Source organism: Carlito syrichta, unplaced genomic scaffold (genome assembly GCF_000164805.1).
Source record: "Carlito syrichta isolate Samal-C Ts95f unplaced genomic scaffold, Tarsius_syrichta-2.0.1 Scaffold316494, whole genome shotgun sequence".
Taxonomy (NCBI): Eukaryota; Metazoa; Chordata; class Mammalia; order Primates; family Tarsiidae; genus Carlito; species Carlito syrichta.
In genome coordinates this window covers 235,495-249,576 of record NW_007260590.1, presented here as the reverse complement: position 1 = coordinate 249,576, position 14,082 = coordinate 235,495, and the positions used below count along the sequence as shown (strand labels likewise).

Sequence of the window (14,082 nt, the reverse complement as noted above, 5' to 3'; positions counted from 1 at the left end):
AGATGAGGTCTCGCTGCCCAGGTGGGTCTCGAACCCACGGGTTCAGGCAATCCATTCACCTCAGCCTCCCAAAGGCGTGGGATTATAGGCTGAGCCACCGAGCCCGGCTTAGCAAGAGTGTTTTTAAAAACACTGACCACTCTATTCCCATTCTTTTTTCTGGGCCTACACAACTAACCTGTCACAAAAATACAATTCTAACTCCCAACTCCTTATCAGAATACCAATAGATACAATTTTCTCACTAACCTTTACAGTAAAACAACAATTAGTTTGAAGGGGATCTTGTGGTAACAACAGTGTAGTTTCATTAGGGGAGATAGAATACTCTTCCTATCATTAGTTTTCTAAATGCTTTTAAAGATGGAGTCTGGTTGTGTATCCCAGGTTGGACTTGAACACCTGGGCTCAAGCACTTCTTCTTCCTCAGCTTCCCAAGTAGCTGGAAATACATTAGGGTTTTGTTGTTGTTATTATTGAAGATCTTAGTTCACGTTGTCGAACAAAGATAGTAAGTTGAGCATAATCAATAGTTGCTGAAACATACAGCACTTTCATCTTGGAACTTTTCAGTTCCTGCAATCAGTGTCAATTGTTGCACTTCAAATTTCCACAAAGAACTAATTTCCACCTTCTTTTGTTTTGCTTTGATACAAATTTTTTTTAAAAGTATGTAGTTAACTACAAATTTCAAATGCACAGTAATAGTTATAGTGAGTTTCTTTGAAACAACATACAAAAGCACCAAAGGAAAATATCAGCAAATATTTCCATTCTGTATGGAAAACTGCCAACTGCTGCTACAAATTAAAATAAATGGCCCTAAAACACTGAAAGGGTCGCCTCTCAATTCCAGAGTCAAAGGGCCAGTTCAGCACATGTAAAAGAAGTTAAAGTAGTATTTAAATATAGAATAAAACTTATTTTAGAATATTTAGGAGAAAGCCAAAAATCTGTTGGAAATATGAATTATCCAAACTTAAAAAGAGAATATACCTGGACTAACTCAAATCATTGTACAAAAAAGATACCTGCACACGTATGTTTGTTGCAGCTCTAATCACAATAGCAAAAACATGGAACCAACAATGTTGCCCATCGAAGCTGGACTGGATAAAGACAATTGGTACATATATACAATGGAATATTATACAGTCATAAAGAAGGACAAATATATGGACTTCGCAGCAACTTGGATGGATTTGGAGTCGATCATACTCAGTGATCTACCACAGAAACAAAGAACAGAGTACCGTATGTTCTCACTCATAAGCAGACCTTGAACAATTATAATACTATAAGAAAGCATTTGGCAGTAATGGGAAACTGTCAGAGGAGGGGGGATGGGATTGGCAGTTGAGGAAAACTGCTAAGGGAGGGAGGGGCATACCTCATCAACAAGGGTACCTGCATAATCAATGTTTGTATACCTAACCCTGAATTGTATCCCACATCTTTATAATTAAAAAAAAATTTTTTTTAAGAAAATATGATTTTATGAGTTGAGGTTCAGGTACCTTCAGCAACTCAAACAGCAGTGCCCAGTTTCTGTTTGGATTTTCATAAAATAAATGTTTTTCTGGGTTATATTAAATTTATACAAAAAATCCTGAACTGAATGCTTTTGCTGAGTTGAAAATAAAATAGGAAACATTTTGTTTGGTTAAAAAAAATAAAAAGGAGTAGGCACTTTGTTTTCCCTATAGAAAATTTTCAAGGGTGAGTAATAACAGTGTTCAAGCATTGCTAATTCACGGAGATTTGTTTGTTGCATGTAATTTCTGGGTACAACTCTGGTCACACACAAACAATCCTTTCTGATGTCACTTGGGCAGCCTTGCAAAAAGCAATTTCCAACAACCTCTACCTACACTGAGAAACTCCACATTCCATGACATGATTTTATTTTTCAGAACTAAGTGCTTTCTTTTCAAAAGTAACACTTTGCTATACCGAATCCTTCAATTTCTAGCTAAAGAAAGTGAGTTTTAACCTAAGTATAGGTTTGAACCTATATTTTGAATTATTTTTTCCTTGAGCAATGAACATTTTTTTTCCTGCTGTATTATTATACCTTCATTTGTTCATTTCATCATGGAGAGGAATATCAGAGATTCTCTCTCCCCGCACCCAATCATTTCTTTTACTTTATTGTTGTGGAAATATACCTGAGACTCACAGGCTCACACAGTTTCCCTGGTGTCAGGATTAAGACATTACCCATGTCCAGAACTGACTACTCCCTGTGTTGCTGAGCATTCCCATAAAAGCTTCAGATGGCCTGATACCCTTTCCTGCAACCCTGCCAGGCCTCCGGGGCATTTAGGAAGCTTACAAAGAGATTTGCACCTTCTCAGCAGAACCCTCTTTGGAAATTGAAAAAGAAGAGGCTTGAGGCTGCTTAGAAAGGAAGAGAAAGAGGTAGTATGGCATGTTTTGTACCATGGTGGGAGAGCAAAGTGTAGCTCTAATGGGACAGGAAACAAACAAAATAGGCTCCTTGGCACTCCTTAAGCTCTGCCCACCATCCTCACATCCAACGAGTATTCTGCACACCCCCGAACATGGTAGAGTCTGCAACTCAAAATGCTCTCTCCAGTGCCTTTTGCATTTTTGTGGATGTAACTTTAAGTATTGCCCGTTTCCTTTGAGACCAAATACCTCTAGATGGGGGAATTGTGACCACATGTACAGCCCTCTCTCAAGGTCATGGAATTTAATTGCTTTGCTTCGTGACAGTAAAACAAAGTTATTTAACCTTTTTTTTTAGTTGCAATTGCTCATAGATAATATATGAATAATAATAATATCCAACTCACAGGATTGTTAAGGGTTATTATGATTAGAAAAAAGGTTATGTTCTTAGAAAAGAACCTGGCATATGATAAGCATTATATTAGTTTTATAATACATAAATTCCATAACTAGATACTTCCTTCAGATTTCAACCTTCAATTTAAAGTCAAATCAGATACAAGGTCTGGACTGAGAAGATTTTCATTTAGAATATGTCCAGAGATAACTAGAATGTTAGATGCAAGTAAGGAAGTTGCTGGGCTGTGTCATTTCAGAGAACCTTCTTAACTTAGCATGCATTTGAATATGGTCTTAATCTTTGGGGAACAATTCACAAATATATAACTGCCCACTTGCCCTGCCTGGAAAATGTGCCAGCTAGGGGTTATACAAGTGATTTGAAATTTAAATGTGAATATCTGCCCTTCCACCAACCAGTAAACATAATCTTCATTGAAAAACATGCATACAGATCCAATGAAAACAAACAAACCTATTAACAGTTAACTAATAATGCAACATCCATTGACTCTCAACTCTGTGGCCGGCAGGTTTAATGCAAGCTGCTTTATATACATTTGTTCCTTTGATCACCTTCACTTTATAGATAAGGAAGCTGAACCTCAAAAAGAGAGCTTATTATGTTTTGACACACACCTGGTACTAAGTGCTTTTCATTTTTTCATATCGTCTTCACAGCAACCCTTGGCTTATAGAGTAGTGCACATTAACTCCAAGATGTCATTGATTTAGTAACTAGTAGAGTCTGAATTTTAGTATCTGAGACTGGAAAGCGTACAGTACTTTTAACCAGGGTAAAAAGGAAAGAAGAATGCAAAAAAACAGATATAAGCCTTTGCTCTAACTTGCTTTACATAGCAACTCAGTAAGCCTTTTTTGTGTCTCAGATCTTCATTAATAAAATGAAGTGCCCGGGCTCGGTGGCTCAGCCTGTAATCCCGCAACTTGGGAGGCTGAGGTGAGTGGATTGCCTGAGCCCGCAGGTTCGAGACCCGCCTGGGCAGGTGAGACCTCATCTCTACAATAAAATCAAAAAATTAGCCGGGCGTGGTAGCGCACGCCTGTAATTCCGGCTACTCGGAAGGCTGAGGCAGAAGGATCGCCGGAGCCCAGCAGGTGGAGGCTGCGGTGGCCGGGAGCAGCCACTGCACTCCAATCTGGGCGACAGAGTGAGACTCCAACTCAAAAAAACCCAAAATGAAACGGAATTAATATTCTCTGATTCTTAGAAATCAAAATGGTTGACCAGAAGTGTTCCCGAGTAAGGCAATGATAGAACAACAGTATTGAGAACCTCCAGCAACTGAAATCCACTTTTTTTTTAACTTTCTTATGAGGCATACAACTCCTCCATGTGGTTTGAATGTTTTCAAGGTCTCTATTTCACAAACTAAATAACATTCTTTAAAAATTGCAAAATTTATCATGCAGTCAATGTGAGCTTTAGAATGCCAATTCACCAGTATTTGGCTTGCTGGCCAAATGCTCTAGCAAAAAGAGATAGAAGAGAGATTCCAAATGAGTGTGTGAAAGGCTATGATCATAAATGGATCATTTACACCGGGCTTTAACTACTTCATCTGGCTCCAACCTAGCAGTAATCCATTGCCAGTACATTCATTAAGAACATACTACAGGGTGCACTCCTTGTTTTTCACACATACCTTAAGTTAGTCTTGTAAAGTCACTTTACAAAACCATTGACGTTTCTGTAGTCACCTTGGACTGCCACATTTACATGTCCTTTCCTTTCTGCTCCTTCAGCACTTATCTTCTTGTTCAAGAACCTCACCTCACAATCACCCTTTTGCTATTTTCCTGTCTTTCTGATTCCTCTCAAACTATTAGAGTGGCACAATACCCTCAGATTGTTTGCTTGAAACAAATCAGAAAGAGATGATGGATTATGGAAAACATCCCCCAGGCCTAATGTTTAAACTCAGTCTTCAGGAATCTTTTTTTTACACTTTGTTAAAAAATATTTGCATTATTGACCACCATATTAAAATTAAAAATTTATCATAAGAATCAAGATTTCTATCTTTCCTTGAACATTCAAAAGATTTAACCATGATCGATTCATTTGTCTGACAATGTCTCTTTAACAAGGATGCAGGATCTCCAATTGTCTTTATTCACTTCTAAATTCTCTTATATCTTGTATACTTTCTTCAGTAATGTTACCTCCTTGTATCCTAGGACTTTGGGTTTTTGAGTGCTGGCATAAAACCTACTTTCTCAACCTGTTCACCGATTCCATAGTCCCTTATACTTTAGGTTTAAAAATGCTTGTGTCTAATCTCCAATCACCTTAGAAGACATGATACAAATGGAGTTAGCTAAAAACATAAGGCAATGATAGGACACAGAAAATTGAGGGAGAATAAACTTTAAACTTAGGAAAGGAAGATGGCAGGGAAACCTCATAGTGTAGTAGTTAAATCATGGATTTTGGAACCCAGCTTTGTCACTCACTGGGTGCTCTTGTACCTCTCTGGGTCTGAATAGCCTCAACTGAAAAAAATGATTTTGTAAATACTACCTCACTTTTAGGGTTGGGGAATAAGGATTAAATAAAGCACCCAGCATAGTGCCCATGCATGGATGGATCAATCACTTAAAACTTGTAGATATGAAAGAGCAAGATGAAAGTGAATAGAAAATAATCCCTGCAATTTCTTAAGGCTAATCTCTCAATTTGGAAAAGAAAAAACATGTAATGACACTTTTACAAGCATTAATTGTTCAGTATTAGAATCTCTCACAAGGGTCAATGAATGAAACTTAGATAAAGATTCACAAGATGGTGATGGAAACTGTGAAAGAAATTACAGGTGAATAGTGAGAGGCTGAAGTTCTGATCCATATTCACATAAATGGCTTAGTAAAAGCAAAGATTACTCTTGCCAATTACGAGTTAGGAGTAAAATTTGCTGAAAACTTACTCTATCCTAGATTCTCTCCATTTTTAACATTCTCCATTAGAAAATTTACCAAACTGCAGCTTATTTATGGAACTATCTCTATACCTCTACTATATGATACATTTCTCCAGAAAAAGACCATACTTTTTCATTTTGCATTTCCAGTGCCTAGAATATTCCTTGGGACATTGTAGGTGGTAAGTAAATAATGTCTTGATCATCTTCCTGTAGGGACTTGCTGTCACTTGTGTGTGTTGGGGATCAGGGTGGGAGGGTGCTGAGAAGTCTATAGTTTCAAAAGTAAAATAGTCATCCTACTACTTCACAGTTTTTCCCTCATTATAAAAACCTTCTGAGTTTCTTACTGGAGTTTAACAACAGAAAGTCACATGGGTACTCCAGCAAGTATCCAGCTCTCTTTCTGATACTTAAGTAATAAAATTGTGAGCAGGCACACTATGTCACTTGTTTAAACATGTCCTTTCAAACAAACTACACACAAGAATCATTTTTATGTATTCATTCAATAAAGACTTATTTATTGAATACCTAACATGCATTAGGCAATGATCTAGGTGCTAGGCTGAAAAGACAATCTTCTACTTCATGATGACTTTCTTCAAACAAGGGAAACTATAAACTAATTTAACAAAGAGAGAGAAGGAGGAAACTATAAACTCATTTAACAAAGAAAGAGAAGTTCCTAGGGTAAAATGTGTTATGTAATATTTGAGCAGAGCCCTGAAGAATAAGGAGACAAGCATACAGAGCTCTGAGGAAAGTTTGTTGCAGTCACAGACAATAGCTAGGCAAGGGCTCTAGGGTAAATGTGGCTTGTGAGAGAAATAGAGAAAGGCCAGTATAGTGAATGAGGGACAAAGGGATGAAAAATTCTGTAAGGAGTCAGGCAAGGACATCTGCATCAGCACTGTGGCCTGGTGAGATGCTTGCATCTTATCTAAGTGCTAATGGAACAATTTAAGCAGGAGAATAGCATGGTTTGATGTATAGTTTTATAAGCTGGCTTGTGTGACTTCATGGAAAAATAAACTATAGGGGATACCCAAGAAGAGATAAACAGAATCTCTTGAGGAGGCTATTCCAGTAACCCAGTTGGGAACGACATGTTATTGCTGGTTGGTGTGCCCTGCAAACTCCAGTTAGAACCCGTGTCCATTATAGGGAACACTGTCTTCAAGTCAGAAAGCAAGTTATTAACTGCTAGAAATCTCACCCAACTAACTTCTTCCTCCATCCCTTCTATGAACAGATATATGGCTTAAACACTTTGAATGAGTAGAATTAGTTTTAGCCATTTTGGTTTTTGTTCTTATCTGAAAACTTGGAAGCAAATAAATGCTGTTGCCAAAGCATATAATTAAAATGGAAGCATTTCTGAGCAATCTTTTCTAATACGTCAGGTTTAATTCAAAGTCATGTTTGGGTTGTCAAGGCAATGTGTTCATTCCTTATTTTATACTTGGGGGATTCAACACCTGAAAAAAAAAGTGGGTAGATCTTTTACTCTGGGAACTAGAAAGTCAACAGCCTCTGTGAGACTCCACTGAGCATCACAAAGTTACAGACTAGTAGTAATAAGATTAAAAATCAAACATAGTTCCAGAGTCTAAGAGCTCAGCATTTACACTACGTGATTTCTGTCCTTGAAATAGGGTCTTGACCATTATTCTATTTCAATCCGTTCATGTTACAGATGAGAAACTGAGGTTCAAAGATGGTAGGTCCCTTGAAAAGAATCTGTTGGGTATTTTGTCTCCTAGTTGGCTAATTTTAGTGAACATAGATTCTCTATGAAAAAACAAAATAAAACAATTTTACTTTCCTACCATGAAATATTTGCAAAGGAAGGTGGAAAAAGTCATTTTTTTTGGATCTTAAAAACAAATTGCTCATCCCTCAAGACTGATTTAGCAAAAAAATTGATGAAGTCATCTTGTGCTATCATTTGTACAAGGCATACAGCTCTGAAACTAAAACAATTCTTATAGTAGTAATAGTTACAGTATTGCATGGTGTTACCATGTACTGATCTGTGTTACATGTCTTTTATGCATTATCTCATTTAATCCTCACAACTGTCCTGTGAAGAAAGCACTCCTATTATCCAGTTTTCCAGGAAAATAAACTGAAGCTCAGGGAGGTTAAGCAACTTGCTCCAAATCACAGAATAAGTGGTGAAATCAGGGTTGAATCTGAGCAGTCTGACTGTACAGTAGAGGTCAGCAAACTACAGACAGCTGGCCAAATGCAGCCTACTTTTGATATATGTTGGTAAATGTGTACTGAGTGCTTGCAGTGTGGGAGGCTCTGTTCTGTGTGTTTAGAAAATAGAAGAGGTAAACCTTGACGTTTTGAAGCAATATCCTAAGAGGTGCTGCCTTCTAATTAAGACTGGGTACAAAATTTGTGAGACCCAGGGCAAGGTGAAAATGAAGACCCTTTGATAAAAAAAAATAATACTTTCAAGGTAGCAAAACCAGAGCATTAAACAAAGCACAGAGCCCTTTTAAAGTGGGAGGCCGTACACCCATGAATCTGACCCTACTCCTGATATGGCCTTGCTGACATAGATTGTGAAGCAATGAAGCCAAGGAAAGCCTGTCATGGGAATAGTCATGTGGAGAGGAGCACTACCCTTCCTTGAACTTCTGGTGCTGGGTTGACCTCCTGGGTTGAAGGGAGAAGGTTGTGAGGTCATCCATGTGAGCTGTACCCCACGCAGGGGTCCTCAAACTTTTAAAACAGGGGACCAGTTCACTGTCCTTCAGACCGTTGGAGGGGCAGACTATAGTTTAAAAAAAAAAAAGGAATTTGCTCATAGTTTTTTTTTAAACTATAGTCCGCCCCTCCAACGGTCTGAGGGACAGTGAACTGGCCCCCTGTTTTAAAAGTTTGAGGACCTCTGCTAGAGTTTCGCAATATACAAAGCTGTGCTCTTGACACTTGGCACTAACTCACCTGTCGTCATCATTTTAAGCAATTCTTATGAGCCATCACTTGTCGTGAAGTACAAATGTTGAACAGTTTCAGTTTTCATGTTCTGATTTAATCAATCATTATAAAAAAGGATAATGAAACAACTCAGTTTCCATGAATATCTATTTAAGGATGAACTAGAAGTAAGAATTTCTAAAGCATTCTCTGAGAGGCCTCTGACACAGGATGAAAGCAATATTTTTAAGTACTCAGGAAGAAGAGTGTCTCAGTACTTTACTCTGAATGTGTGGACAAAATCCATGGATATATGCATTCAGGATATTTTAATATCCCTTCCTCTACAATCTAAATGCCAGCACTGGAAACCTTACTCTACCACATCTTAGCACTGTGAGCTTGGGAAAGTTATTTAATGTCTCCATGCCTCAGTTTCCTCACCTATAATGTAGAAATAGAGATAGTGCTTACCTCATAGAAATGCTGTGATAATTAAGCAAGTTTAAATATGTAAAATGCTTAGAACAATATCTGGCAATTGTTAAATACTATATGTAAGTTTGAATCTCACAATTGTTATTATTTTTATTTTCTATGGAGGTGATATAAGGAAGAGTTCGTAGACTATCTACTGAGGTCAACATAAGTTGATAGGTTAACGTAGATGGATGAAGTTGGTATTTTAAAATAGAAAGTGGTAGGGAGCTTATGAACTGAGGAATGCATTTCTTATCCAAAGGGCCATCAACCTTTCAACTTTAGCCAGTTGCTGCCATTTACAACACTATTCCAGTGGAGTTAGCACTCTTAACTTTTTAAAAGAAAAAACAACCATCTAAATTTTTGTAGAAAATCTCCCAAGTTTTCAATTTTGACAGCTAATTCAATTTTTTTAAGACACACTGGTCTCATCCAGCAATATCCGATTTTATTTTCTTGTGAAATTTTTTGTGAGCTTTATTCTACAGCTTCTATCAGATTCTCAAAGGAGTGTGAGCCTCAGGAAAGGGAGCAAACTCTCACTTTCGAGCATTGATAGTACATTATCATACCCCGGACCATGTGCAGTCCATTTTATTTTGGATCATCTTCTGAGGAGTTGTGGAACTCTGCATCTGGAAGTTCTCAAAGGCAATGAGGGAAATGAAAAAAGAGGGAAATAAAACCAGTCCTCCTCATGACTATCACTTCAATTGCCAGTATTAGAACCATTTGAAATGCCTCATAACATGAAGACATGAGGGAGACAAAAGTTAAAGCACTTGCTTCTCTATAACAAATTCTGTTTGTTTGTTTGTTTGTATTTTCTGTCTTATTTCCTGTTGGAATATTCTCCCCTCTTTTTCACTATCAAGAGCCATCCCAGGACAGAGTTATAAGTTAATGTAAATGTAAGTTGGATATCATTCATCTCCCAGGAAATTTTTTTGGGGTATGAGGAAGGTAGTTTAGGGAAGCAGGGAGTGGATTCTCTGTGTCCCAATTCCCAGTTTAAATATTACTTCTAATAATTGAAAAAAAGATTTGTTCTCTGGCTAATATAGTTAATTCATTCATTTTTGGCCTAACTTCCAGCAACAACAATAGAACAGTAATAACTGTCTTTGATAATTTACTCTCAATGTCAGGTTATCCATACAGTTTTTAGTGCATATGAGAGCCTTGAAGGCCTAAAATCCAAGTTGCCAGAGGATACTTTGGGAGAGTAACTAAACTTGCAGGATGTGTCACAGGGTGGGGAACACTGATGGAGCTTTCTGAGTGGACTAAATGTCTTGGAACTGAACATACTAGTGGTCAATGTGCTTTAGATATTTTTGCACTGCCACCATTAGAACCAAAGACTCAATGACCTTCGTTGTGTCTGTCGTTCAAGAATCACAATAAAAATAAAAGGATCATAATAGCCCAATGCAGTACTTTAATGTAATTATCTATTATCCATACTTTATTGAAATATTATGGCACTGACTTAAATAATTCATCTAGATGGGAAGGGGAACGCGGCAAGATGGCGACAGGGCAACCTGGCGTCTGAAGCCCGCTGCAAGGGAGATCTGCAGTGGGTCTCTGACTCTCGCCCCGGGGGGCTGGGGACCCCAGCATCACAGCCTGCTCTACAGATAGAGCTTGGCCACTGCCATCGGAATGACTGGACAGTTTTGACTGCATTCCAAATGGTCCCGCCGCCGCTGCCCCCACCCCTCTCCCCACTGCCACTGCCACTGCCGTCGCCGGCGCCACTGCCGCCACGGCCTCTGGGAGGGGTAGCATATCGCACCACACGGCCCAAGGAGAGCCACAACGAACAGCTTCAGGGAAGATCTGCTGGGATCGCTGCCACCTATCCTGCGTCCGAGACTGTCCTGCCCGCCCGGTGTGGGGCTCCTGTTGCCTGCTCGGAGGAAGGCATCCATCTTGTTCCTGTCCGGCCCCACCCCCTCTGGGGCGAGCAGATGAGATAGCACCACCTGCTGGCGATTCAAGGGAGTAAACCTACAGCCCCACTGCATGGACAGATTCCAAGACAGTGGGAAGTGGGTTCCACATTATCCACACACCTGTCAGTGAATACCAGGACCTGCAGACAGATTTTGAATCACAGCTCTCCCCTTAAATACATCTCAAAACTGCAAAAAGGACCACCTCCAACCTACAGTGCAACTTCAGAATTGAACAAAGTAAGAGGACATACATAAAGAATAGGAGATTGAACAAACAGAAGTAAAACCAATCCCTTTACCCCTGAATAACAGAATTAAAGAAGACGGTGATGTGGAAGGAAGGAAAAAGTGGAGAGGGGGGAAAAAACCGCACAAATGAGGAAAAACCAAAAGAAGAATATAGGTCCTACACAGACCCCTGGGAAATCAGACACTGAGAAAACAGATTCTGGAACACAGACAATGAAGAGTCCCCAGCATGACTGGTTACATGCAACAAACCCAGACATCAAGACATTAATGGAGAGAATTAAAAAAATTGAGGAGAGACAAGAAGAAAATAGGAAGGAGCTGTTGTCAGAAATGACACCAGTAAAGAATACTGTGATGGAAATGAACAACAGACTAATAAGCATGGAAAGCAGAATCAGCCAAGCCAAAGAAAGAATCTCAGAGCTTGAAGACCAAAACACAGAACTAACCCAAACTGTCAAAAGCATAGAAAAGAAGCTGAAAAAGACAGAACAAAACCTGCAAGAGATGAATGATCACTTCAAGAGACCAAACCTAAGAATAATTGGGCTTCCTAAGGCAGAAAAAGAAACAGAAGCCACGCTGGAACAAGCATTTCATGAAATCATTCAAGAAAACTTCCCACATCTCAATAAGGATGAAAAAATTCAAACACAAGAGATTCAGAGAACCCCTGCAAGACAACAAATGAGAAGATCAACTCCCAGACACATAATAATTCGCCTAAACAAAGTAGCTATGAAAGGAAAAATCCTAAAGGCAGCAAGAGAAAAAGGCCAGACTACCTACCAGGGAAAACCAATTAGAATAGCAGCAGATTTATCCACAGAAACCCTTCAGGCCAGAAGAGCCTGGAGCCCTATCTTCAAAGTTCTAAAAGAGAAATAATTTCAACCAAGAATAACCTACCCAGACAAACTAAGCTTCATTAGTGAGGGAGAATTGAAATCTTTTCCAGACATCCAATCCCTAAGAACCTACACTACTACCAGACCACCTCTACAAGAAACACTTAATAAAGTACTGAACACAGAAGAAAAAGAAAAAAGAACAACAGCATTGGTCACAAGAGTACAGGCAAAAGATTAAAAACACACATGAACCAACTCCAAAACCCAAAGAAAGACAACAAATAAACAGGATCAACTCTGTAAGAACCTTATGACAGGGATCAACTCTTGCATTTCAATTATTAGCCTAAATGTGAACGGACTAAATGCACCACTGAAAAGACATAGAATGGCAAAATGGATAAAATATCATCAGGCAACAATCTATTGCCTTCAAGAGACTCACCTCACTAGAAAGGACACCCACAGACTCAAAGTAAGAGGATGGGAAACAAACTTTCAGGCGAATGGAATACAAAAGAAAGGAGGAGTAGCGATCTTAATTTCAGACAAAATACCCTTCAAGCTATTAAAAATCAAAAAAGATACAGAAGGCCACTACATAATGATAAAAGGCTCAATCCATCAACAAGAAATATCTATCCTAAACATATATGCACCCAACATAGGTGCGCCAACTTTCATAAAGCAACTTCTTGGAAAACTAAAGAAAGATATTGACTCTACCACTATCATAACTGGTGACTTTAATACCCCACTCGCAACCCTAGACAGATCATCAGGACAAAAAATCAGCAAGGAGATCCAGAACCTCAATGTGACTTTGGACCAAATGAACTTAATTGATACCTACAGAACACTTCATCCAAAGACCACAGAATACACATTCTACTCATCACCACATGGAACATATTCTAAGATCAACCACATACTCGGCCATAAATCAAGCATAAGCAAATTTAAAAGGACCGAAATTCTACCAAACACCTTCTCGGACCAAGTGGAATAAAAATAAACATTGACACCAACAAAGTCCCCCCAAAACCCACAAAGACATGGACACTAAACACCATGATGCTAAACAACTCCTGGGTCAATGACGAAATCAAAACAGGGATCAAAAGATACCTGGAAACGAATGAAAATGAAAAAACATCTTACCAAAATCTCTGGGATGCCCTGAAATCTGTAGTAAGAGGGGAATTTATATCCCTACAAACACACATGAAGAAAATGGAAGGAACAGAAATTCACAACCTAACAAGCCACCTAAAGAAGCTGGAAAAGCAAAACCACAAAAACCCTAATTACAGCAGAAGAATCCAGATCACCAAAATAAAAGCCCAAATCCAGGACATAGAAGACAAAAAGATAATACAAAAAAATCAATGAAACAAAACGCTGGTTCTTCGAAAGGGTAAACAAGATTGATGGTCCGCTAGCTAGACTGACCGAGAAAAAATGAGAAAAAACCAAATAAACATAATCAGAAACACAAAAGATGAAGTCACATCTGACCCTGAAGAAATACAAAAGATCATTAGAGACTACTACGTACACTTGTATGGAAACAAACTTGAAAACCTTAAGGAGCGTGACGCCGGGTCAGGCTGCAGCGCTAGAGCAGTGCTCGTGCATAACTGGGGCCACACACACTCCCGGGTGGCGCCTTTAACCGCGAGCGACACATGCAGCCTGTGGAATCCGTGAGGTTCTGGTGTTGGTCTGAAGTGTTGATTTGTGAAAGAGCGAGTGTCGGTGACCCCCGCCATGGCAGGTCGTGGTCTTGGTGGGTTCCAGCGGGATGTCCTGGTTCTTGGACCTGTGAGCGGGACCTGC

At 39.0% G+C, this 14,082-nt stretch overlaps 1 protein-coding gene across 1 annotated transcript in view; it reads right to left on the bottom strand.

The window, feature by feature from the left end:
• LOC103277169 (metabotropic glutamate receptor 7-like) overlaps nt 1–14,082 on the bottom strand; it is a gene marked incomplete at its 3' end in the record, with an annotated part of 254,759 nt that overhangs the window by 217,466 nt on the left and 23,211 nt on the right. The window contains exon 2 of the mRNA XM_021707312.1: nt 13,820–14,078. Within this exon, the coding sequence (XP_021562987.1) occupies nt 13,820–14,078 (259 nt within the window). The remainder of the gene's footprint in view (nt 1–13,819; nt 14,079–14,082) is intronic.